Source organism: Podarcis vaucheri, assembly GCF_965113315.1.
Source record: "Podarcis vaucheri genome assembly, chromosome: 1".
NCBI classification, from domain to species: Eukaryota; Metazoa; Chordata; class Lepidosauria; order Squamata; family Lacertidae; genus Podarcis; species Podarcis vaucheri.
The window spans coordinates 47,219,597-47,246,484 of NC_138759.1; the positions used below are offsets into that span (position 1 = coordinate 47,219,597).

At 41.2% G+C, this 26,888-nt stretch overlaps 1 protein-coding gene across 6 annotated transcripts in view; it reads left to right on the forward strand.

Annotated features, from left to right (window-relative positions):
* The window catches only part of NUMB (NUMB endocytic adaptor protein), a 63,295-nt gene that overhangs the window by 17,059 nt on the left and 19,348 nt on the right, over positions 1–26,888 (forward strand). For 4 of the 6 annotated variants that reach the window (XM_082240103.1, XM_082240107.1, XM_082240105.1 and 1 more), the window contains exons 2-4: positions 17,172–17,314; positions 20,984–21,058; positions 26,057–26,089. In XM_082240103.1, coding sequence (XP_082096229.1) covers positions 17,189–17,314; positions 20,984–21,058; positions 26,057–26,089 — 234 coding nt within the window. In that variant the 5' untranslated portion in view covers positions 17,172–17,188. The remainder of the gene's footprint in view (positions 1–17,171; positions 17,315–20,983; positions 21,059–26,056; positions 26,090–26,888) is intronic. The other 2 variants (XM_082240106.1, XM_082240108.1) reach the window with 1 other exon arrangement.

Below are 26,888 nucleotides of genomic sequence, written 5' to 3' on the forward strand. Positions count from 1 at the left end.
GATGTGCTCTTAACCTTTGTACAGTAGACTGCATTCTAGCCACGCTAGCAGGTGTTTTCCACCAACCCACACAAACATTGCTCACTTTAGACAAGCCGGAGGCATTATTACAGTTCAGAGACACATCCCTGACAGGAGAAAAACACTTGAGGACAGAGTGGAGCCAGAGGTGTTTGGAGGGTGGCCTGGGCAGGGGCATGGCTTACAGAGAGGCCTGGATTTGGCCCCTAGACCTGAGGTTCTCTAACCCTAGTTTACACCTTGGATTAATTTAGGTTCAGGTCATAGCTATTTCTTTGGTGTCCATGTACAGCTTCAAGATGGCTGAAAAACAGTGTCCCTAGGAACATACTTGGTGCCTTTTTTTTACTTTGAGTAATTGTAGCAAATCTCAACACATCAATATATAAAGGCTTGGAACTTAACTTTCAAGCAGTTTGTAGACCTAAAACAATTGACTTGTAAACTGAGCTCTGCTGCAGTGTACATTTCCCTAATGGGTATTGGTGTCTAGTGGGCAGGATTTTCTTGTCATCCTCCTAGACCAGCTTTTCAAACATAACCAGAGCAACAAAGACCAAAAAGACCATTAGATCTTAACAGCCCCCAGTCAGTTCTCCTGAGCTTGATAAAAAGTATTTGAAGCTTAAATTGTTTTGTGCTTGTCAGACAATTGATCCAATTACTTAAAAAGCATTTCCCCAGAACTTTAACTGAGGCGCCGGCAGGCTGTGCAGTGATTAGCATATAATATAACTAGAAAAATAAATTGCTGTCTTCGAAACTTTTAAGCATTCTGTTTGTCATGTAAGTTTTTACGGCTAAACAATGTGCTAAGCATACTTGCACTCATTCTTAGAGGTTTTTGGTATGGATAGGGAAGATCAAGTGCCTGTAAGCTTTGCCTTGTTTTATGGAAATTGGCCAATGTAAGAAAGCAATAGAAGAAACTAACAAGGATGTGCATAGACCACAAAATTTGGTTTAAACTCCAATGTGACACTTTCACTATTGGGAAATGAAAAAACAGTGATACATCTTCACTTTTCTGCAAAAACTTGCAGGCATAGTAAGTCCTATATACTACATAAAATTTGCTAAATTACAAGCCACTTAGTCTGTGTGGAATCTTTTTTGCTGGTCACCTTTAAAGGTTAACTTTTATTTATGGGTAGAATTGGAAAGAATTTGGTGGCAAAGGTCACTCCTTCTAAGGGGATGAATCCTGCCAAACCTCAGAAGTGATAGCTTCGGTGGTTTTCCTGCAAGACTGCCATTACAGTTTAGGAGTGTCTAAAAATGGAATCACTTACTCTCCTCTAGTACTTTGTGGGTAATAGGTCTGAAAACTGCTGACATGAAAGAGATGTCCCTGGGTAAGAAATCTGCCAAATTGCAGACAAATATGTCATGAGGCTTTTCCACTAGGCATCTTTTTAAAGTTGATTTTTCAGTGGGAAGAACTAAAAGAGATTTGCTTAAACCATGGTTTAAGGAGCCATTTGGCGCCTAGTTTATATATCTGAGTTTTTAACACTGATTACAAACCTGGCAAAGGCTGTTACACATAAATGTCTGTTTCATGCATAATGTTACAAAGTAACAGTTGGCTTTAACCATGGTTTACCGAGCTGGCTCACATATGTTGATCCAAATTGTGGTTTGTTTGCCTCATTTTCGTGTCACTTCTGTGACTACCCTTCAAATGAAAATGCTGACACACACACACACACACACACACACACACACACACACACAGCTCAACAACTCTGATCAATGCTCCTCAAAAAAAGTCTAACAACTTTGCAACTTTGGTCAATACAGTGGGCAGATCACTGCCAGTTTTTTTTTAGTGGGAATAGATCGCAGTCTCTTGGAAGTTGGACATCCCTGCTCTAAACTAATTAAGTTTGTTACTTATATAAGGTAGACAGCATAATTTTGAATACTAAACTATTGCTTGCTGGGGAAATCTGGTTTGGTGAATTGGAAAGGCTTGCAGTGTGTGGTGTAATTTAATTGCTGGATTAGAGGTGTTTGTGAAGGATGAGACAACTTTGTTTCTGGAAATGCAGAAGATCAGGACAGCAGTTCTCCTGAATGTAAAAAAATATGCTAGTATCATGCTTTCTTGACAAAAGAACAAGTCAGTAATACAGTAGTGTTTCAGTGTCAAGACTGATGTGAATAAAAATGAGATCCCTTTCCTAATAGGATTTCATATACTATATCTGGTCACCAATGTGCTTGAACCTCAGAAGATGATACCCAGAGAAAAGTCTCTGATGAGCCCAGTGACTAGGCAAATTGGTATGGGTGAAGGTGGTCACAGTTGAGCCAAATATTACTTGAAAATGTCTTCTGTTTGAGGGGAATTATCCTAATTACAAAATCTCACACTTTTAAGACTTTAATCCTATTCTGTTTTGCACTTTTTAGCCTGTAGCTTAGCATGAGCGAATGAGTCATTCTCCATTTGAAATTTAATTGCTCCTTGAGATATTTTTACAAATGAGTTAAAATAGCCATGTTGACATGTGAGTAGGATTATTCTTGAAGTCAGGCAAGCTCATATTTTTGTATTACCTGCTAAATTAGCTGGTAAATGTCAATACTGAAAATAACTGATATGGTTTTGGATCTGATTTTCAGCTGGATTGTAGCTATGTAACTCAGAGCAAGCACGATCCTGATAACATTGACCTGTGTCATTAATTATTGTATGTTTCATGATGGAGAGGTGTCCTGATAGAGTAGCAGTGAAATAATGGAGACGAAAGGGGGGGTATGTCTGCTGCAGAAGACACAAGCTGTCTATTAAAGCATAGTGGAACCTCTGTGACAAAACACCCAGTGAAGCAGAAAACTGACCCACTTAACTGTTGGCATAGAACTTTGAATTTGTTAAGTGCTGGCATGATTCTATGATACTTGAGGTTTGGAAATAAGTCTTAATAGTTTTAAGTTTTAAGTGAACTTTGAAAACTGTGTGCTTGCAACAGAACACTTGAAAAGTAGTTTATACTGTCTGACACGCAAAAATTTGAGGTTAGGTATTTAAATTTTAAAAATTAAGATTCCATCTATTTGGATGTAACTGGGCTAATTTTGTCCTCTACCTCGTTTTATAATTTATACATCAGATTGTGTGCATGCATGACTACCACAGCCCTATGCCTATCCTTTGGAATCCTTTGAAAGTGGGAGCAGATTCAAAGTGGGTGAAGACATTACTTTACTACTTGCTACCATGAGTGGAAGGGAGCGGGAAGGAGGAGGAGCCACTGTCACACACACATACATCCTTATCTTGGGGGGGGGGGGGCTGCTAGAACACCTAGTTCCTTAAAAGCAACCAAGACTGATTTTCTGGGAGCAGATTAGAGTCTTTATCAAATCTCAGCTGTCTGATTGAGAAAAGGAAATGCTCTAAGCAAGACAAGGATACACAAGAGAGAGTTACCTAAAGCAGTGTTTCCCAACCGGTGTTCCGTGGCACACTAGTGTGCCGCGAGACGTTGCCTGGTGTGCCGTGGGAGGGAGGCGGGCGAGTCGGGCGGTGAGAGGCGGGGCGGCGGCAGCGAGGAGAGGCCGCCCAGCGCGGGGCTCTCGCCGTCTACCTGCGTGGCGCTGACGTCACGGGGCTGTAACGTGCCCCACATAGGCACACGCGGGGCGGCGAGCGAGCTCCCTCCCACATCCCATCGCTGGCTCTGCACCAGGCGGTAGAGCTCGGCGAAGTCGCCGCGCTGGAAGGCCAGCAGCGCGCGCGCCTTGGCCAGGCTCTCGCCCGCCTGCGCCTCCAGGCACGGCGCCTCGGCGTCAGGCGGCAGCGAGCCCAGGAAGCGGCCCAGCCAGCCGGGGTCGCCCGCCTGCATCAGCGCCTCGCACACGCACGAGACCTGCTCCGCCGAGAAGCGCGGCGAGCGCGGAGGATCGGGCGAGGCGGAGGCCAGCCCCGCGCTTGGAGAGGACGCAGCAGCCGTCGCTAAACCCGATCCTCCTCCTCCTGCTCCGCCGCCGTCCTCTGGCTCTCGGCCGGGAGGAGCCTGCGGCGATGGGGCGGGCGCCGAAGTTGGCAGAAGTTGGCGCGCCTCCTCGGCAGCGCCTTCGTCCTCCTCCTCCTGCCTCTGCTCTCCTCCGGCGGCAGGGGCGCGCCGCCCTCCCCGGCCGGGGGGCTCGGCGGGGCCCGCGGGGAAGGAGGCCATGTTCGCGGCGCGCGGGATCGCGGCCCCCCTCGCCCGCCTCCGGCCCGCTCCCCTCCCCCTGCGCGCTGCCCTACCCTTGCGGGTCTCCTCCCCCTGCGCCGCCGTCTCCTTTTCACATCCTAGGAGCCGCGGTCCGCCTTCCGCCCCCGGGCCGCGGCGCGGCTCCCAGCCCAGGCTGGCCTCCGCCTCCTGGGATGCGCGCCCACCCCCGCGGCCCCCCAAACTTCGGAGCAACTCCCCAGACGCTTCTCCCCCGCCTCGGTCTCCCTCCTTTCCACTTCTCTTCCCCCCTTCCTTCCCTCTTTCTTTCTCTTTCTCTCCCACCCGCCTTTCCTTCTATTAACTTTCCTTTCCCCTTCCCATGTAGAACAGTCCCTGCAAATAAAAACCTAGCATATTTGGAAGAGGGATGCTAGCCTAACCATTACCTTCTATGCTGTTACTATTTTTTTATTTTTTTTTTACATAAGTAAAAAGTGACCTTTCCCCATCTGGCATGGTGGTGTGCCTCGAGATTTTTTTCATGAAACAAGTGTGCCTTTGCCCAAAAAAGGTTGGGAAACACTGACCTAAAGGACACTAGCCTTGGCTATATTCTCTGACCAGCAGGCAGCATTGGAGTTTTGGTGTTGAGTGGCGTGGAACCTGCTTCATGGCAGGCTTGAATCTATGGAGTGGCCCCAATTTCCTAGAAGTCTAGGAGGAGAAAAGGGAGCCAACTATGAGACTTGCTGAATTTCTCAGTCATTATTACAGAGGTGATTATAGCTGACAGCCTCATTTTCACTGCAAGCTATTTGTGGTAAGAATATATTTCTCCTTTCCAATCTGTGAAGCAAATTTTACATGTAATTGTTAGTTGTGCTCAGGGTTCTGTGGTAGTTAATGAGTGATCAGAAGAGTTAAATGCCATCTTGGGGAAGTCTCTCAGTGGTCAGGAAATGACAACATAGAATTCATTTGTTTTAAAATCTTAAATATTTATCTAGAGTAGGGCTTTCAAAATTTCTTGGCAAGGTCTCATTCCAGATATTCAGGCTTTGGGCGAGCTTCTTTTCATCTCCCAAAACCCAATAGCTTCCATTCTACCTTGAACTTTAGTAAAAAAAAATCTGTTCTGGAGTTTCTGCATGCAGAGGCATTGCATCAATACAAAGAAACATATCAAAACAAAAATAGCATGCAAGTAAGTAGCCTTTGATGGCATACAATGTAACAGAATTGTATATACTCACTGTGTTATGCAACTTTTAGCAACATTTTATTGGTGTAAATCACTTGGACCCTATATATTCATAAGTACCTATGGTGCTGTGGGTTAAACCACAGAGCCTAGGACTTGCCGATCAGAAGGTCGGTGGTTCGAATCCCCGTGACGGGGTGAGCTCGGTCCCTGCTCCTGCCAACCTAGCAGTTCGAAAGCACGTCAAAGTGCAAGTAGATAAATAGGTACCGCTCTAGCGGGAAGGTAAATGGCGTTTCCATGCGCTGCTCTGGTTCGCCAGAAGCGGCTTAGTCATGCTGGCCACATGACCCGGAAGCTGTACACCAGCTCCCTTGGCCAATAAAGCAAGATGAGCGCCGCAACCCCAGAGTCGGTCACGACTGGACCTAATGGTCAGGGGTCCCTTTACCTTTACCTATGCACCAAACAAAAGCAAATTTGTTTTCCCAGGCTTTTAAGAATTGCAAAGTAAGCTCCTCCCCCCAACTTGTATAGTAAAATCAAACTGCTCTATTTAAATTGTCTGCTGCAGCATTATTTTACTTGATCATATTATAATATTTTTGTTTTGTACTACTCTGCCCAGGGAATATAAAATTACATTGAAGGTGCAGGATGAAAAATTATGTAAATATGACTTCCTACACCACTAATTTTCTTGGTGTAATTTATTGCAGAGGTAGCCAACATAGCACCCATTTACCCCAGCATAGTTAATGGTCTGAGATGATGGGAGCTTTAGTCCAACATTTAGAGGGGGGCTCCTCTTGTGTGATCCTGGTGTATTTGGTAATGTTAGGCATAAAGACAACATAAGGTTTATGAATGAATCATATGTGAATGTATAAACTTCTAGGGAGCAGTCCAAACCCAAGGTACACCGTGTCGAGCAGAGTTTGAAATAGGCAGATCTCTGGCTCAGGTGGTGCTCAGCTGTTTGAAGCCCTGATTATGGCTGATCCAGAGAGATGCCAACATAAACCCTCCATCCTGACTCAACTGGGGCTCAACTGGCTGAGCCAAAGTTGGCTGAGCCCAAGGTTGAGGTGGAGTAAGTCCCCCCCCCCACTGTAAAGGAATCTTATGGGCTGGGGGCAGGGCAGGAGGAAGCTTACCTCACTCCAAATGCTCAGTCACATGACTTAGCAATCCAGCAGAAGCGGGTGGTGTATGTCAAACTGTATTTTAAAAGCTTGTTTCCCCTCTGCCAGGTTTGGGCTGACTAATCTAGCAGAATGGAGTTTGGAATTAGGGTAAATTACACTGGCATAATGCTGGCTCCTTGTAGTTTGGATTGCTGTTAGTTTTGGAATAAAACATTTTACCTTGGGCACAATATCAGGGAAAGTGTAATAGCAAGTTGGCAGTAGCTATCATTGCTAAGAGGACTTGTATAACAAAACCTATCAGTAATGAAACGTACCAAATGGATAGTTCTTGCTGGATTTAATACAGTGGTGCCCCGCAAGATGGAAAACTCGCTAGACGAAAGAGTTTTCCGTTTTGGAGGTGCTTCGCAAAACAAATCTCCTATGGGCTTGCTTCGCAAGACGAAAATGTCTTGCGAGTTCCTGCGGGGTTTTTTCCTTCCACCCTTTTTCTAAGCCGCTAAGCCGCTTATTAGCTGATCTGATAAGCCGCTAAAAGCCGCTAATAGCGCTAATCCGCTAATCCGTCAATGGGCTTGCTTCGCAAGACGAAAAAACCGCTAGACAAAGAGAATCACAGAACGGATTCTTTTCGTCTTGCAAGGCACCACTGTAGTCTCATCAAGTGATGGGTGAACTTGTCCCAGTCAGGCTCAAAAATTGAACAGTCTTGGAAAATAGCTGCCTGGTGCTCATTTCAGATTATCAACCCCACCCCCACCCCGTGATATCACCAGAAAATGATCAGGTCCAGTCACTCTTCCACAAGAGTCCAAATGTTGGGGTGTTGCAAAATGTAGTTACTGACATGGGTCAGTAGTGTGGGAAAAGTTTACTTTTCTCCATTCCTTGCAGCTCTCTAGCAGCATGCCAGACATTTGGGGAGAGAGCTGGGAGAGTAGTCTTGCTTCACTGCTGCAGCAACAAAAATGTAAGAGGGAGCTTAGAACCAGTGAAGGGTAGTTGAGTTGGAGGCAGGGACAAAGGGAGGACTTAGGTTCCTCTCCAGCTTAGATTTTGGACCAGAATGATTACTTTGTACTGAGGCTAGCAATCAAGCTTTTCTTGGGCTTATATCCCAAACACTGCTCGGATAAGTCTGATAAATCAAAAGTCTCCAGTTGCATGGGCTAACCATTTGTCAGTTAACCCTGTTGGAAGAGAATACTGCAGTGAATTAATTTGGTGGAAATAGTAAAGCAGCCCATTTTAAATCAAGATTTACCATATGTCCTGCATTCCATGTGCCCTCTTACAATCTACTTTCTCATTATACCATTATATACTTTTATTGTTGAGTAGTATGTTTTACTACATTTCTGTATGAACCTGTACAAATACATTATAAAGTGTTTCATTTTGCTGACTCCAAGCTAATACTAGTTTAACTTCTGAGGGCATGCTTGTTTCATAACCATTCTTTTCTGAAATGTTTGTCCTACGAGCAGAGACTTTATGACCTTTCTGATCTCTTCATTAAAAAAGGGATATAGTGTCAATACTGTGTAATCAGGGGCAGTTCCTGAATACTTTTATAATGCCTTATCTGTTACTGAGCAGTATGTGGCTGCTAATATTCAGTAGAAATATATATTAACTACTTGTTTCACCACCATCATGCATAGTTTTGACAGACATTGCAGTACAAATAATTTTTAAAGTGGGTGGCTTCCCAGTATCCCAGGAGATACATGGGAGGGAGATATTCCTAATATATACTGAGACAGATAATTTAGAGCTTTAAAGGTCAAAGCAACATCTTGAATGGCATCTGGAAGCCAGCAACATTTCAGTTGCTGCAGGTACTGTTATGTGACCCTGCTATCCTGTATCAGGCAGGAGGCAAGTTATTGCATTTTGTCCAAGCATAAATTTTCCAAATGCTTTAAGGCAATCAGATGCATGTTGTGTAAAGATTCCTTCTGTCTAGATATAGCAGACTGAATGCAGATAGTAAAAGACTTGTGTTGGCTATATCTCTCACTCATTTAACTAATATCAGAGGCAGAGCCAAAATCTCTCCTGGACTGCAAGCATAATTGACAAATGACAGCAGATTAATCAAATACACCTCACTGTCCCCTGCAATATAAGGGTCAGTTGACTTCTGTTTCAGTGTTTCTGAAGAAGTGTGCATACACACTAAAGCTTATACCAAGAACAAACTTGGTTGGTCTCTAAGATGCTACTGGACAATTTTTTTATATACGTCCCCTTCAATCTGAGGACTAAAATGAATTTTATCTGTAATCAGCTTTAGCCAAAGTACAGGTATCAGACCTGAAATAAGAACTAAAACTGACACTCGTAGATTTGATAAAAATGGAATTGTCTGATTGACAGGGTGATGATGATAACCCCATAACAGACCTATGAATCATGACATTTAGCAATTTCATAGAGATGTTCAAAGGGGCAAGGTAGATTTTTGGAGCATTCCTCTTATCAGCTTCTAGGAAGCTGATTCATTTGCCCATCCCCACACCAAAAACGACCTGCAAAACAAATAACAACAACCTAAGATGGAGCCAGTTATACCTGCTAAAACCTGCAGATTAATCAGTAGAACTGACTATTCCTAGTATCCGAGGTTGCTGGGGAGAAGTTTAATACAGTCAAGTTTTTCCTCCTGTTAATATTTTAGATGTACTGTATATTGGTCAGGTTACCTGAGTGTAATCCAGTGCAGCACATGTGTGGTCAGTTGTGCCTGTAAAACTGGGAAGCAGATCAGGGTTTGCTTGGCAGATGTGAAGTTCTGTGCCATCTCCAAGGAAGGGAGTCTTGGGATGTGTATCAAAACTCCTCCAAAATGATCATTCCGACTGACTTAATGCCATGTCTAAGACCCCCGTGTCACTCTAGTCAAATGCCAGGCACAAGACCATTTGTCAGAACAGTCCAGAAGTCTGATAGGAATTGAGTGGTAAAAGGTAAAGGACCCCTGGACAGTTCAGTCAAACCTGACCATGGGATGTGACGCTAACCTTGTTTCAGGCCGAGGGAGCCAGTGTTTGTCCACAGACAGCTTTCTGCATTATGTGGTGGGGAGTGGCTGATGGCATAAAGATTCAAAGTTGACTGTATTCTGTAGTGACTGCCTATACATAAAGAATATCAACTGCCTTTGAAACACCACCCTGGTGCTGCACCAAGTACATAGCCAGAACCAATGGTCAATATATATGAGGTGAGCAACCTCCTACCATATGAGGTTATGAAGTCCTGCTGCTTTGTTCATTACTGATCTTGCATGAACAAGCTAGAAAAGGATTAGTTCCATCCTTTTGGCTGAAGGGATGATTGAAGTGTTTCTTAGTACACATGTCTGAGATCAGTGCTTTTTTCCTGAGGTGCTCAAGGGTACACAGTACTGGCACACACAAACCCAACCAATGTTAACAGTGTGGCATTTACTGTAGCAACTTCATGGTGAGTAACGGCACCTTTCCCCCCTTTTCTTTTCTTTTTAAAGCACAGTTTGAGATGCTTTTTACTCCTAATACTCATGTGCCATTCACTTTTCCAATTGTGACCCTCTTGGTTTCCTTCTCATGGATGTTGTTGGCTAATTCCTGGTTCCGTTGAACTCCCTGAAGTGATTTCTGTACTTGAGTGGTAATCCTCACCCTTAAGGGCTTTAAGTCCGCTTGCTGCAAGAGAGATCTAAGAATGTTGGGCTTCACTTTTTAGGCTGTTTTACAGTAATGTGTTTTTATCCAATCATATCTAAGGTTCCTGCTAGCTGAGAAACCAAGAGTTCAGTTGTTCTGGAACTGAACTTCATGGCATAGATACTAGCTGAACATTTTCTAGGATCCTGACTTCTGCATTCAAAGCTCTTAAACAACTTTTAAAATCCCTGCAAGGAAGCTGGAGGGGCCAGCCAGATGGAGATGTCAGGCACCAACCTGGCACCCAGAGATCTCTGCCTGGTCAGAGCTGGACACATGCCAGTCTCAAAGTGCACCTGGCACCTGATTAATTTCAAACACTGATTTGAGGCAAGTAGCAATTGTTCCAAGAATCTTAAGTTGTCAGGTCCTCTGTCCAAGCTACACTCCATAGGTGGATTGGTTCCTAACAATTATCAGTCCACAAAAGAACTTTGTACTTACTTACCAAGCTGCCTGCAGCAGATAAAAACATGTATTCAAAGGACAGCTAAAACTTTACACCAACCACACACACTGCTCCAGTTCCATTTCTCCTGGATAAATATGATTGACCTTTGTACCTTGAATATATAAAGACAAAACTTCTGCGAGGACTGAACACTTGTTCTAATGGAATGATTTGATTTTACCACTTCTGTTTTTAAAGCTGATGAATCTCTCACGTACAACTTTTTTTCTCTTGCTTTTACTTATAAAAATTCCACTGTGAGAACAGTATTCTAAAGTTCTAGTTCCAGTTTTATTCACTTGGGAAAGTTTGAAACTCATGTGGTGGTAGTGAAATGCATTTTAAGATCTTTTTTGTGGCAGAGGCTTTCATAGTAAAGTCATGGTTTAAGGGTCACCATACACTTTAGAACACCCAGATACAATTTTTGAGTTTGTATCTGATTTTAAAGGTTAATGGAAACACATGGCAGACTAAAGAAATCAAAGCCACAATTCAAGCTAAAAATAGTTAGCTAAGCTGAAATAGACCTTAAACCTGCAGTTTTGTATACGTTGCACCCATTTCATTTGGAACAGATGCTCTTGCTATATGCCTGGACAGACTGTGTACCATGAATAATGCTCTTTTGCGCAGGGCTGTTTTTCATGCCATCTGAACATGGACTTATGGTGTGTTTCCTGCCTAACAAATCACAAGCGATAGTCAACGTTTGTTCTTGGCTTGCTGCTTGTGGCTTGATAGTGGGCTATAGGGAGCAGAATGCACAGCTCCATACCGTATGAGAACCTGCATATTCATTAGGTGAGCTGAGCATTCTTCTTGTGCTTGAGGACATGGGGCTTTTTGCTCTCCAGAAGCAAGTTCTTGATGGCAGATTTATGTAATACTATTTTTCATTTCATAATGAAATGAAACAAACTCTAAGGATAAATATTTCTGCCCAGCTGCCTTCCATCTACCTTCTGTGGCTGACAGGAGGGGTTTGTGAGGGCAGCGTTTGAGTGGAACGGGTAGGAGAAGCTTGAAGTGTGTAGAGCTGATGGAAGAAGGTGCAATGGGAGTGGCTTGGTAAGAGGGAGCAGGAATTGTACTATTCTGACTCCCTGGAGGCACCAGCTACCCCTGTCCAAACCCTTCTATTGACTTTGGCTGTGCAATAAGCCTGCAACTTACACACATTTAACTTCTGCACATTTAGCTTTACGCACTCAGAAATTGTAAAAAAACTAAAAGGGGGCAGTTGTTTGGGGAACAAAGTCTTTGGCAATCCCATCAGCTGTGAACCTATTGTGCAAGGGTAGGCAAACTACGGCCCGGGGGCCAGATCTGGCCCAATAGCCCTCTAAATCCGGCCGGCAGACGGTCCTGGAATCAGCGTGTTTTTACATGAGTAGAATGTGTGCTTTTATTTAAAATGCGTCTCTGGGTTATTTGTGGGGCCTGCCTGGTGTTTTTACATGAGTGGAATGTGTGCTTTTATTTAAAATGCATCTCTGGGTTATTTGTGGGGCATAGGAATTCATTCGTATATATTTTTTTTCCCAAAACATAGTCCGGCCCCCCACAAGGTCTGAGGGACAGTGGACCAGACCCCTGCTGAAAAAGTTTGCTGCTGTGTTTTGGCTATACACAATTTTGGCTTTAGCACGCTCCCCAGAACGTAACCTGTGCGCAAGTTGCGGGCACGATCCTGTTAAAATGTTTCTGAGCAAAAGTTGCATGGTATGTTGATAACCTAAAGCAGAGGGAATGTCTAGTAACTAGTGGTAAAAGCAATTGCGTTCTTACATGTATTGTTCCTGTTAAGTTCTTAACAGCATGCAGCTGTTTGGCTTTGGCAAGCGATAGAACTCAGGGTGTGGTTCTAAAATACACAGTCTTTAAGTTATTGGCACTACTACAACTTTTTCTTCTTTAGAATTCAGAACTGAGCATGCCTTTATGTTTAAGTCTCTAAAACTTCAAAAATGTGTGCCATCAAACGGCAGCAATCAGTATTGACTCTTGGATCATCTCAACCTGTAATGATAAGGAAGAATAGGGTTGTATTGTTACTACAGTTTTTTAAAAGAACTTTTATGCTATTATGTTATTTACAGAAGATGCTTAAAATGCTAAATAAAAGCGTGTGCCATAGAAGAGCTTTCTGTAAAACCTGGCAGACTGAAGAGTAACAGATTTTTATCATATATAGCTCTGGGCAAAAATGAATAGCTTTTTAAAAAACTACTTGATGTAGAGATGTGAAAGTTTTGCTACAACTTGTGGCTGGAAAGGGGATCAAGTTAGGCTTGTATATAAGCCTGAAAAAACGAAGACAAAAAGCAATTAAAAGTTTTGTTTTCCTTTGTAAAATCTGGAGCTTGTAGCAAACCATCTGTTGCCCTGGAATAACCCCTTAATTCATTTAAACCATTTTTGTGTGCACACTCAAGAAGTGTCTCTGAGGCTGAAATAACTATAAAGGGGTTGGGGTGGAGAGGCTGGTGAAATAATGGAATTGGACTCCTCTCTGTGTGCCTGCTCTGAAATTGTGAAGGATATAGTACAGCTGTAAGTTTCCCTAGGCTACTTTTCTCTAGGTTTAGTTGTCCATTCTTTCCTCCTGCCTGCTGACAGTCACTGAGTCCAAGTTAAATGTTTGACCTTTTTTGTAACTATTAAATCATATGTCCTGGGCTAGTCTGCCATTTTACTACTTGCCTAATTATTTGGACAATGAATGGCAGTTTTGAAAGTAGTTTGGCAGCACTAGTATTACTTGAGAGGAAGACCGATGTTCTGCTAGTGAAGGGGATGTGGTGTTCATTTTTAGAAGTGCAGATAAAGGAAAAGTTGTCGAATACTTAAGAGTAGTTATGATTAAAAGTAAATCAAAGTTGGTTGAAATCCATAATCTTTGGTTTCTGTTGCAGTACATTATGTTTTCTTGTTCTGGAGTTCAGGGAATAGTTTCAACATAATTTGAAGAAGCTGCTTTGGAGTTACATGAGATGTGTCTTAAATTGTTGCATTTTGCTGGATGGACTATGCAGATATGCATTTTTTTAAAAGGGAGAGAGGAATAAGGTGAAAAGAGGTTGATGGTATTCCAGAGGAGGGAGTATTCTATCCAGCTGTTCACAAACTTAGCATCAGTATTCCTAAGTAACAGGAAAATTTCAGCTTCTTATCGTGAGAGAACTTGGAAAAATATATGTGCTGCTTCTATGTTTCCTTTGTTTGTGATCTTGCTCTGATAGTTTCAGTTCTTACATGTCTAGTTGTGACTGAGAATTTAACTTGGTCAAGCTCTCAAATCCTATTCAACACAATTGTGGTGGTAATAGATCAGTTGTTCTTGTGTTATGGAAGGATAGTTCACTGGACTTCAAACTCCAATAGTTCGCATCATTCATAGCCTTGACACCTCTATCTGAAAAGCCAGGTTGCAGAGATAGGTGTAATCCATTTTTATCAAATCCATTTGCTATAATCCTCCCGTTACCTGCCAGTTCACTTTTTAAAGCTTTAAAGCTTATTGATGAGCTCTATGTGTCCCTGCTGTTGAAGGCTGTGACCGGTGGATATCCAAACTTCTCAGTTCAAATGTTAAATATTGCACAACTGTACTGTGTTGGTAATAACCTCAGATATTCTTACAAGGTCCTGGTTCTAACAGTGTCCTTTGTGCTGACACTGCCTCATTTATAGTTCTGTCCATGCAACACACATGAGTGGCAAGGGCATGTTGAATCCTACAGTTAAGAAGCTTCCTTTACCTTGTGATTCACTAACTGAGTAATCTTAACTGTGTGCAGGTGCAGAGTTAATTTTCCTCTTGGACTGGTGCAGCAGAGAGGCCCATATTGGGTAGCTCTAAGGAAGATGGACTGGTTTCAGATCCAGTGGATCCCTAGCTGGCTCTGCTCATCTCCAAAATGCTAATGGAAGTTTCACAACAGCCTGCAATTTTGGGTGCAGCAGGGTCTTTTTGCAGCAGCAAAGGGAAACCTCTGTCAAATCCCAGCCCCTACCAGCAGCACATAATTGTTCTTCCCATCCTCAGTAATAGTATATTCTGGCCCCCAGGCATTTCATGCTGACTGCAGAAGTCATAATATATGCACTGTCTTCTGAAGCTGGGTGACGTACTGATTCAGGCCTGATGCACACATATCACTAAACCATGATTTGTTCAGCCACAGTGTTGCTTGTTTGGCTACTCCACCCCAGATGTTCAGCAAGATAAAAATCATGAAGAACCGCTGGACAACAAAATAAGCTTGGAAGAAACAAGCAGTGCCTTGTCTGATTGTCTGTAAGATGACTTGTGATTTGAACATGCCACAGTTGAAACAAACCATGGTTTAGCATTCTGTGCAGACGCAGCCATTGTGGGTGGAGAGAAACCATTTAGTATATGCTAGGCAGTTCTGTATTTGCAGAAGGGCAATGCCTGTATCTTCGCTATGGAAGTTATCTGGGGTGTATCCATTCATCTCGGATAATAAGGCATGACACAACATGTGCCTACTGATGAATTAGAAGCCAGTGGAAAAAACTGCCCGTTCATCTTCCTTCTCTGAAGGCTTCAGTCTGAGTAGTTCAACAGCTATGTTAATAGCTTTCAATGAAACAGTCTGGTCTCTGAGCAACAAACAGTCTTTCGGCAGCTTTGACCAGGTGCCAATTGATAAATTTGCTTCATAGTTTGTCCACCTTGGAATATACTTGAACTCAACAGATGAATTCATTGTGCCTTGACATGTTTAACATATTCTGCTAAAATGTTAGGCTTGGGGGGGGGGTTCTGTTTATTAAGTTGTTTACCAGCATGTTGTTAAAACAGATAGGTTCAAACATATGTGCTGTTAAGATACTCTTCATAACAATCACTTGTAATAGCTTGGCTTCTACTCCATACATGATGCAATTGTAACTGAGTAACTGAGAGGGTATCCTATCATTTACTGTACAATTAATGATCATTTGCTGCCAATTATATTTTAATGTTTGGATTGCAATGGCTGCAGAGCTATGGTGCTGAAAGCACTTTCAGGGGCTAACCTGCATCTTTTAATAATAAGATAGGTTTTCACTTCTGGGGTTCAGACACTACCAAACTGTGTACCAAAGTTGCTTCCTGTGCTGTAAACTTCCTGTCATCAGATCATGAAAGGCACCCAGGTAATAACTAGGAATTCATACGTGGGTGGAAGTGTTTGCTTTGGCAAGCAGCCTTAGTAACACCAGCATACCCAGGATGCTGGCAGACTGCTTTCAATACTTGACATTGCTGGGATACTGAAGAGTAATTTACTGGCTTGCTAGAAGGTAAATGTACCATCTGAAAAAGTCAGTGACAGGTTGTTTTAAAATTCATATTGGGTTTATGTTCACCTTAGTCCTTCAGTAATGTTACATAACCCAAAAGGGTTATCAATTGCATCCATAAATCTTTTGTTTTAAAGAATTAACATGGGCTGAATGGCTAGGTAAAGGTAAAGGGTAATAGCTATAAATGCATTCTAATATAAAATAGCCTAAGTACTGAGGTAAATACTAATTTCCATAGATTGTCGAAATATAAATTTCATTAGCTATAATGTTTGTTGCTTAATTCATTAAGAAGTCTAGCAGGTCAGCTATGAAACTATTCACAGTGGTGACCTCTGTCAAGCTTCATATTTGGGTGTTATGTTGGTCCATGCTTTCTTTTGTGGGAAATAGTGACTTTGAACGTACAGAACTGTATGGGCATCACTGTAATGCCAAGCATTATTGTGATTTCCTGCTCCATAGGGTGTTCTGTGGTGTCTCAACATGTGTTGGTGATCTCTGAAGAGGCACAATAGATCTTGTGTTGTATAGGCAAAGAATTAAGTATGAGGCTTGAATAGCATTTTAGAAATAATTTGCAATACAGTATTGGAGGCTTTAGGAAATGTAAGCCTTTCTCATGAACAGGAATGGCAGAAAACCCACATGCTTATGGAAGGGGCATCATCTTGTGTCAGGAGATGAAAATGGAAGTGGAAGATGGATCAGTAATAACTTGAATATGTGAAACAATAGACAATTTGATCATAGCCACTTAAGCTGGTCCTGAAGCACATGCCACAATGCTTTCCTTCGCTCTTCCCCCAAGGTATCCTCTTAACTACTGCACTGACATGAAAGGAGCACATTTCCATGGGTTCATCCAATTATACAAGGTCAGCATCCTGGGCTGCTGATTCTATGGAAAAGAGACATGCAGTTGGCCTCTGTGCATGTGCTTGTGAGCCTTCCAAGGTTACATAAGCACCATGGGATGCACCAAGGGATGAACCCATGGAAAAGCCTTCCCCATGTTAGTGTAATATTAAAGGACTGCCTGAGCAAGCCTTTTACCATGTTGGAGAAATATGGTAGATTGGTTCATTATTTCTATTGAGATCCGAGTTCAATTTTCATTTAAACCATGTCCTTTTTTTGTAGGGCACAAGAACTGAGCAATGAATAAATTACGACAGAGCTTCAGAAGAAAGAAAGATGTCTATGTCCCTGAAGCAAGTAGGCCACATCAGTGGCAGACAGATGAAGAAGGGGTTCGGACTGGCAAATGCAGCTTTCCTGTTAAGGTAAATATATTTACTCTTTTAAGAACTGCAGCAAACTTCTAAATCCTGTTTGTGTTTGGATCATGCTAACAATAGTTACGTGGAAGAATGTTTGTATTTGTACAAATCCTGTTTCTTGTCTATGCACACATTTTCTTTATAGTTCTTCCTGTATGTAAAATATCGCTGGGGCTGAATAAAGAAATGTTGGTTAAAGAAAAAATCTTACAAGTTTTACTTGTTTAAATTGGCATACATTTGCACATGTATAAAGCTATAGTCTGAAGAATAAGCATATTTTGTTATTAAATTATACAGTAGGCATCTTAAATGCATTTGTAGGGAAATGCTACAAATGCTACATAGGGAAAGAGTAATGTATCTTTAAAGGTTAATTGGAGAACCTTTTAATCAAAAGGGTATTCGTTGATTGATCAAAGTAGTTAAACATTACATCATGCAGCCATAATTTTTTTTTAAAAAACTTCCAAACGTCTTCATGCTAGTCAGATATTTTTTTTAAAAAAAGTTCATTATAGAAAGTTGCTAGCTAAGGCAAGGGTGTGATTTACACTTTTGGAACAGTGTTAAAAATTATTGTTCTCTGTTTCTCACAGCAAGTCTCACCCTTTAGTGGATAACTAATTTTTTTCATGCTGCTTAGTAGTGTTAAGCACTCTTTAGCAAATAGGAATGGCTGTTTTAATGGTTCTCATAGATCTGTATTGTGTGTCTTTGAGTTGCTTCAACCGAGGAGGTAGCAGATTAAAGAAAGAAAAAGCGTGCTTTTTGAATCTGTTTAAGTGGATATGAAATAAGCGATCTTAAGACAGGCTAGAATATGAAAAGAGTAGGCAACTCTGATGGTAAGAGGCCTATGTCTTGATATGATGCTTGTACTGATCCATATTCTACACTGGTGCAACAGTATTCTTACCAGCAGCTCACTGTCATGGCTTTTATATCTTTTGCCCAAACTACCTCTTTCCACCTTATGTTGGTGTTCGCAATCAACTGTTATCAGGTAGCTCTTATTGCGTTTCTTGCAGGAGTCACACACATATGGAATACACACAAGAATGCAATAAATAATTTCTGTAGATCTAATGGGGATACTTTTGTTGCAAACTGACTGCTTACAAAGCAGATATTCAGCAGAAAAGTGTTTTTATCAGTTATCCAGGCTAATAATAAAGGTAAAGGGACCCCTGACCATTAGGTCCGGTTGTGGCTGACTCTGGGGTTGCAGCGCTCATCTCGCTTTATTGGCCGAGGGAGCCGGCATACAGCTTCCAGGACATGTGGCCAGCATGACTAAGCCGTTTCTGGCGAACCAGAGCAGCACACAGAAACGGCGTTTACCTTCCCACCAGAGCGGTACCTATTTATCTACTTGCACTTTGGTGTGCTTTTGAACTGCTAGGTTGGCAGGAGCAGGGACCGAGCAACGGGAGCTCACTCCGTTGTGGGGATTTGAACCGCCGACCTTCAGATCGACAAGTCCTAGGCTCTGTGGTTTAACCCACAGTGCCACCCATGTCCCATAGGCTAATAATAGTACAGTCTCATTTCCCCCTAAATTCTATTTTCTTACACTAGTTTTGTAGTAGAGGTGGTTTTCTTTTGTATTTGCCTTCCCTACTCCATTAAAGTAGGGCTGCATTTATAGAAGTAGAGCTGCATTTATAGAAATTAAACTCTTTTCAGTAAGTAGAATGCTTACTTTTTCATCTATGTTTAGTACACAGTTTCAGCTGCCTTGATGTTTGACCTTTGCAGTACTGCCTTTGTGGTACTGTTGGTGTGAGATAAGCATTCAGGAGTGGTAAAGTAAATGTTACTCTCCTGACTTGCTGCAAATGGTTTATTATTATTATTATTATTATTATTATTATTATTATTATTATTATTATGACTCTATTTCCACCAATGTCATTTATTTGTCATTGTGTTTATAAACCTCACTGGAACATTAAATAGGCAAGTAAATGAGGAGACTTAAGATGCATTTTCCAGTGTCAGAATGTGTACCTCCAACTGAATATCACACACCCATACCTGACCAGAAATATAAGAGCATGGTTTTATAGAGTACCGAGAAGCTTTATATAGCAAGAAGATACCTGCTTTTTTTGCTTTTTAAAAACAACATTGGAAGTCTTGCTGAATAGAAGAAATTGGAAAGAAGCACAAGTTAATGGGCATTTGTGAAGACTCCCAAATTGCAGAAAAAATGGATTTGGTTTGGCTGTCTTTACTTTTTCAAAGAAATATGGATGATAGTACAGTCTTGCATAAAAGTCAATCTACGGTTTGTAGATGCTTTGCTGACCTCTTTGAGGGCTGGAACCTTGAACTTATTCTAAGAGTGGTGGACAAATCATACTACTAAATAGCTGTGTTTGTGGCATGGCATTGGGAGGATGGGACAATTTCCCCCATCCCTCAATGAGGATCACTTTTGGTTCTGTGGCTGCTGCTTGCGAATCTTTCTATTTGATCCTACAAACTACAGTGCAGAACTCTTTAATTCTTGACGTTTTAAGCACATGAGGTGTTCAAGCTACCAGTCCAGTTCTAAATGTCACTGTTCTGTAATAGAATAGTAGCCATAACACAGAGACCTATCCTACTTGCAATATTAATATTGCTGAACTGGGTACTGATGAATTGAAATTATTCCACTAGTACCAATAGTTGCTTAGAATTGCAGATCTTCTCTCTGTCTCATTTTTATTGGTGTGGGATGGGGAAGAGTTGGGTTTTCTCAGGCTTATGAGATAGGTGTAAGAACTCAAATAATTTCTGTAACACTCTATGCAACTAGGAACTTAAGATTTCATTCCTATTAGAAATAGGGCCTTTAGAATAAATCAACTCTATTTAATCTTGACACCTTTTTCCTTGCCTATTTGCATGAGGGAAATTGCCAAGCAAAGTATTTAGATCAAGCCTATATAATTAGTAACAATGCCATGGTCATTGGGAATGTATAATAGTTTGTATACTGTAGTTCCTTGATGAAATATAACATCCCTTAATGAAGACTGGCCAGACATACAAAGTCATTTTGTATAACACTGCAGCAGTCATGTTCCTGTGTATTAGCCCCATCCATAACAGCCTGTTAAAAATGAGGAGCTGATTCTAGAGCCTTGTTTAAATAAATGGCTTGTCAGTAGTTGGCATTATATTAGTTTTATCTATGATATAGTACATCATAACAAGTAGAATTAGACTGATCACCCAGAGAAGATTCTTCAGTATTATAAATTCTAGGATTAACGGAAACTACAAAATCATTTGTTATAAGGAAAGACTGTCTTAACCATGTCTCAAGACAGCACTTGGAAGGTTTACTATTTATGGACTTGGGTGGAAGGGTGATAAAATGGCAAGATTTCATTGGTCCGAGGACAGTGGCTGTGCCTGGTGATATAAAGATCTTTTAAATCCTTCTCACAATCCTAGCTGCAATAAGGCCTGTTTAAAAATCACATGGCTGTGTTCTGAGTCATAGTTTTGTCCATAGACTTATATTTTGTCTGAATTATGTTGAGGGTGTATAGTATGTGTGAAAATACTGGACTACTTAATCCAGCTGATACACGACGATAAATACAACTACAAAGTGCTGGTTTAGTCCAATTATTCTAATCGGTGCTTTTCCCCCTCCACTCTCCCTTTCAGTATCTGGGACATGTGGAAGTAGATGAATCAAGAGGAATGCATATATGTGAAGATGCTGTGAAGAGACTGAAAGCTGTATGTATACTTATTAAAATATTACTTTAAGTATGCAATTGTTTTCCATTTTCAGAGGTTTTTGTAGGGGAATTTAAATAGCTGCCTTAAAGCAGAGCTTATGATCACAGAGGCATACCAGTACAAATTGGAAGAAGAGCTAAAACCGTTGCTCTGTCCTGATCAAAGTAGCTATTCTGTGTTCTTAAAACAGTTCTGAAAGACTTAGGCTTATTGCTGTGTTTTTGTTTTTGTTTGTTTTTTTTAAAGGAGACCTCTCTCGGAAGTGTGCTGTTTGTGCTTCAAACAAATGCCGCTATCTTTATATTAAGCCGGTTAGCTTTTTGGATAGTTATTCTCTGTGCTATATGGACTGGGACTGCCATAGCATGTATGTGCTTAGAGGCCTTCACTTTACTGCTGTACTTAGGTGTCCAGATGGTTAACTGATACTAGCTGTATAGAGTGTTTACTCTTCCTGATACCTGCTTCCACTCATGACTGAAGATGGGGGAGAACTGGAAAAACCTCTCTTGAATATTTGTAGCGATCAGATTCCTCACTAGGAAGAAAAACATGCCATATAAGATCTTCTAAATTAGGGGCGGGGAAACTCCGGCCCAGGGGCCTATTTCTACTCCAGCTGAGCCATGCCTACCTGCCCTACACCTGATGCATACACCATCAGAAGTGGAGCAGGTAAAGGGAGGGGGAGTTGGGTGAAAGGGACTTTGCAGGCACCCCCAAACACTGTGTTTTCTAAGCCCTGATTAATAGCTGATTGTCATGGCTTAGAAAGCCTTTTGCATGCACCTTGCAAAGGCAAAAAGGATCACCTGGTATCATTGTGACATCAAGTGATTGACAGGAGATTGGGTCCGCCTACCTGAACCTGGCTTGGCAGGGTTCCGGCCCACTGGCTAAATTCTGTCCTGCATCCCTGTTTTAAATGGATTAGCTGACTTTTGACACCCACTGATTACATTTTTTTTAGTTATTTTTGTGTTCTTCATTGACTGCATCAATAAATCTTAAGCCTACTGCAAAATATTAAAAGGATTTTTAAAAGGTCCTCTTGCATGCGTACATAGTGATTTCAGACTCAAACCTGTTGTTTCCTTCTCTCAGTCACAGACAAGAGGATGAAAAAATGGGCTTTGAGCTTTTGAATGAACTCCAGTGATCTGATTAGATGCCATCCTCAATTTCTCATTGTTCTTAGTCTTGAACATTTTGGAAGATGTGAATGCTATACTCCACAGAGCATTTCAGGGCAGGAAGAAGTCTCAGACTTGTTAGTATAAATGATGCTCTCCATATTTTTTTTTGGGGGGGGGGGAGCAAGCACATTGTCAAATTAGTTAGATGAGTGTCTGGTACAACTAAATACAAAGTGATCAATAAAACTATCCCCCCCCCCATTTCTAAGCCCAAAGAGACAGATGTTTAAAGTTGTGCGTATAACACATTTGGCACACTGCACACTACATTTCTGGAATCAAAGAACATAACTTCAGTCTTTGAATTCCCTGTTCATGTCCATAACTTAAACAAAATGGTTGTGTACTATATCCAGTGAAGATCACTCTGAAATAACAGTCACTTGAAACCACCTATTACACACAGATGGCACATGGAAATCACAAGACTATGGGCCTTCCTTGTGTGGCATTCAACACAAGAGACTTCTGTTTCTACTGAAATCTTAAGCTCATACAGCTTTCACTTATACTATTCTATATAGATTAACTGATTATGCCAGACCATTTGTCAATAAAGCCAATTGATATTGACTTTAGTGCTGCTTTTCTAAAATATTGATGTATTTCACTCCCCTCAAGCAACTTCTACTGATTACTGAGGAGCATTCTCATATTGAGACTTAAAATGTCAACTAAACATCCAACTGTAGAGATCATTCTTAAGTTGCTGCTTTTTGTTTCTGTTCATAAATGTGGATTTTCTTTCTTAGCTTATACCCAGGATTTTGTTTTGTCAACTGAACTTCCATTTTCACAGGGCAACCGTGTCTCTTCCAATACAGTAGAACAATTTCCTCTGAGAACAAGTCATAAGTCATTCAAGGGCAGTTGAATCTTGATGTATCTATCTGGGTGTAGCAATCTGATGTTGTCAAAACAGACTGACTTGTGTGTGGTAAACTCTTAAATGGCTAAACCCGGTTTCTCCTTTTCTGTGCTCTTCAATGGCAGCAGTAAATTGTCTTCACTGGACCTGCTGCATGCCTCAGATTTGGATAATAATACCAAAAAGATTATGTGAGGAAGTGCTCCCCCAAAGATATAAAACGTTACTTTTTATTTCTTTTTTAGGACACACTACCTTTTACTTTCAGTTACGGAGAAACACATATCCAAGCTCACTAGAGGAGGGGTGGGAATAATTGAGTTTATATACTTTGGTTGTCACGGCTGCTGGAACATGGCATAGTTTCATTAGTCTTATTCCTAACTCTACTTAGAATAGTATGAATTGACAGAATAAAATACTGATGTACAATTTTTACCACAATGCTTTTAAAATGTAGCTTTCCTCTTGACAAACAGCATTTTACCTGCCCATCAGTAAACTGTGCTGGAAGCTGCCTGTGTCTTGTCTCCATCCTCTCATTTAGTTAAAATTGTCTTCAGTGTTAGTGTCTTTAACAAGTCTTTTTTTGTTTTGTTTGCAAATATGATACATTTGTTAATGTATTTTCTTGTTTTAGCAGGTAAACGAAACTTAATAGTGTTTGAAAATACTAGTGTATCTGAATATTAACTTCCATAGCTACCCTAAAATCCATTTTGCATGCTCTCTATCATTAATACTTTTTCTAGAACATCTAATTTTTTTCAAGTTAACACCTTTTGAAAATTAAACCTAATTACAGTTTCTTAAGCAAGGTACCTTACAGACCTCCTGAACTCTGGCATATCTTCTGAAGGCTTATATTGATATTTAATGCTTAACTTGGCAGTGGTGGCATATAAATGTATATATGTGTGTTTGTGTGTGTCTGTGTGTATATGAATGAGATTGATTATACATTTTCAAACTGGCAACTTAAAAAAAGTAATTCCATAACAAATCTTAAAGTATATACTCCTATAGCATTTTTTTAACCTAGTGCAGTTGTTCCATTTTTCTTACCGAGATTTTATTGTAATAAGCTATCTTGAAGACAGTTTTAATCATTTAAGGCAACAATATTAAGTTAGATATTTCACCACCCAGTGCCATGTGTTGAAATAGCTGATAGATGGCAGAGAAGGGGCATAATGTCTGTAAAACCTGCTGTTACTTCTAGGCCCTTAAGTATCAGAGATGACCATAGATGTGGCCTTGTATCTCTTATACATATGAAGAAACTGCTGCTGCCATGTAGGAAGACATTCTTGATCAGCAATTCACCATGCAGATTGACTAACTTTCTCCAAACCACCATAAACGTTTTGTACTGGAGACTGTGAAGCAAGCCAAAGCCCATAAATGGCTTGCTTCTTGGTAGTCATCACAGGAATAATTTAAAGCACTGTTGATCCCATCCCTTAATTTTCAGTGAAGATTGTCAGGAAATATATATTTGGGCTTTTGTTTGTCTCTGAAATGGATAAATAATTTTAAAATTGCCTGTGAAATTATCTTAAAGCTACTGCATTTGATTGCCATCAAAATGTGTAATACTCCCACTTTGCTGATTGTGCATGTCAAATCTACCACATTTTCTATATGTATACTGCAAGATGTGTGTGAAGTGTTCCTGTTCAATATACACATTGTTTATTTGGAAAGCTTCATAAGCTACTTAATCACAAAACTCTAATAACAGTGAAGTGAGAACTCTTAGGTGATGCAGATAGGTAAAGGTAAAGGTACCCCTGCCCGAACGGGCCAGTCTTGACAGACTCTGGGGTTTGTGCGCCCATCTCACATCTATTGGCCGGGGGCCAGCGCTGTCCGAAGACACTTCCGGGTCACGTGGCCAGCGTGACAATGCTGCTCTGGCGAGCCAGAGCCGCACACGGAACGCCGTTTACCTTCCCGCTGGTAAGCGGTACCTATTTATCTACTTGCCCCCGGGGGTGCTTTCGAACTGCTAGGTGGGCAGGCGCTGGGACCGAGCTGCGGGAGCGCACCCCGCCGCGGGGATTCGAACCGCCGACCTTTCGATCGGCAAGCCCTAGGCTCTGAGGCTTTAGCCCACAGCGCCACCCGCGTCCCACCAGGTGATGCAGATAGTTTACTTGTAAGTTTCTGAATGGGGTGTGTGTGTGTGTGTGTGTGTCTGTGTGTGTGTGTGTGTGTGTGTGTGTGTGTGTGTGTGAGAGAGAGAGAGAGAGAGAGAGAGAGAGAGAGAGAGAAAGGGGAGTAAGAAGCCAAAATCTAATATGGAGCCTCTTCAGTGAAAGAATCCACATTCCAAAACAAAAGAATATCCCCTACACTTTCTACTAAATCTGCTTTACAAAATACTGTTGGAAAATCATGATGGCGGGTATATGAGCTTAAACACAAACACCTTTTCTAAGCAGGCTTTTGATAAGGACTGGAAATATGCTCCCCAAATTATTTTCCTTTTGCTGTCATGCTATTTGAGCTCTGTTAATTAACTCGAGCTTTTCAAAATTTATCTAATGTGCTAATTTCAAGTCATCATCATCCAATTTGGAACATCTCCATGTCTGCTGCCAAGTTTGGCTTGTAACCTACTAAAAGCTAAAGGGACAAACAAAATGAAGTCTAAAACATTTTGCATGAAATTGGGTCTGATTTTTCCTTTCCTTTCCACCAATTTCAGAGCTATGGCCTGTCCTAATAAAAGCCCATGTAATGCTTTCTGTGTGCATTTTCATGGGACTTTCCACATCTGCCTGTCACATCCTCTATGGATAACCCTAAACATTCCCTACTTTCCTTCCAATCCCCATTTTTTGTATGTATGTGTTGGTTTAAAACCCTGGGACACTTTAGCTACCTACAGTAATAGCATTCGACTTGTCCCCCCTGTTCCTCCAGGAAAGGAAGTTCTTCAAAGGCTTCTTTGGAAAAGTAAGTTTAATGCCTCATTGTGTTTGTGCTGTAAGGAGTTACATCCCCAGTATAGCATTGCCTTGTGTCAGGAGCCCCATTCAGACATTATGTCTGAACAGGAAATAGCAACTGGTGTTGAGTTCATAGGGCTGCACATGCTGGCACTAGCCCAAACAGCCCTTCCCTGCCTGCTCAGTCCCAGGCCTTCCTGTGTTGAGCAGAGAAGGTCTAAAGGGAGCTTCTACCTCTCTTAATCTGAATGTGAATGGAAGCTTTGAACAATCATACCACCTGGTTAATGTACTCATTGACACTTCTATTTGCATTTAAGCAAACATGGGTAGGAGTCCCCTTTAAGGGAGGGGGCAGGGTTAAAAACTCATACATTGACTAATAATGAAACATATGTTGTAGATATCTTTCCACATTTACTACTCTATTTTTGTGATATACAAATAACATGAGAAAACTTTGTATACTTATTTGTATAACTTTCTTGTTTATAAAACCCAACAACAACTTCAACAACAACGGGGTTTTGGGGGGGATGGGGGGACAGAATGAGCTCAAACCATGAGAAAGAGTGTTTTTAAGCTTAATTTTAAATAATTAAATGTGCATTTATTTTGCTAGAAAATTGCTGTAATTTAAAAAATATTGGCATTTAAAATTGAACTAAAAACAGAGAGAACTAAAAATATTTTCTTTACAAAATCCCACTGAGTATAAATCTCTGGAACATGCTGGCATTGTCTCCTGTCTCTGGTTGAAAGAGAGTGGACAACAGCAAGCAGAGGATCATAAAAGGCTGTACCTC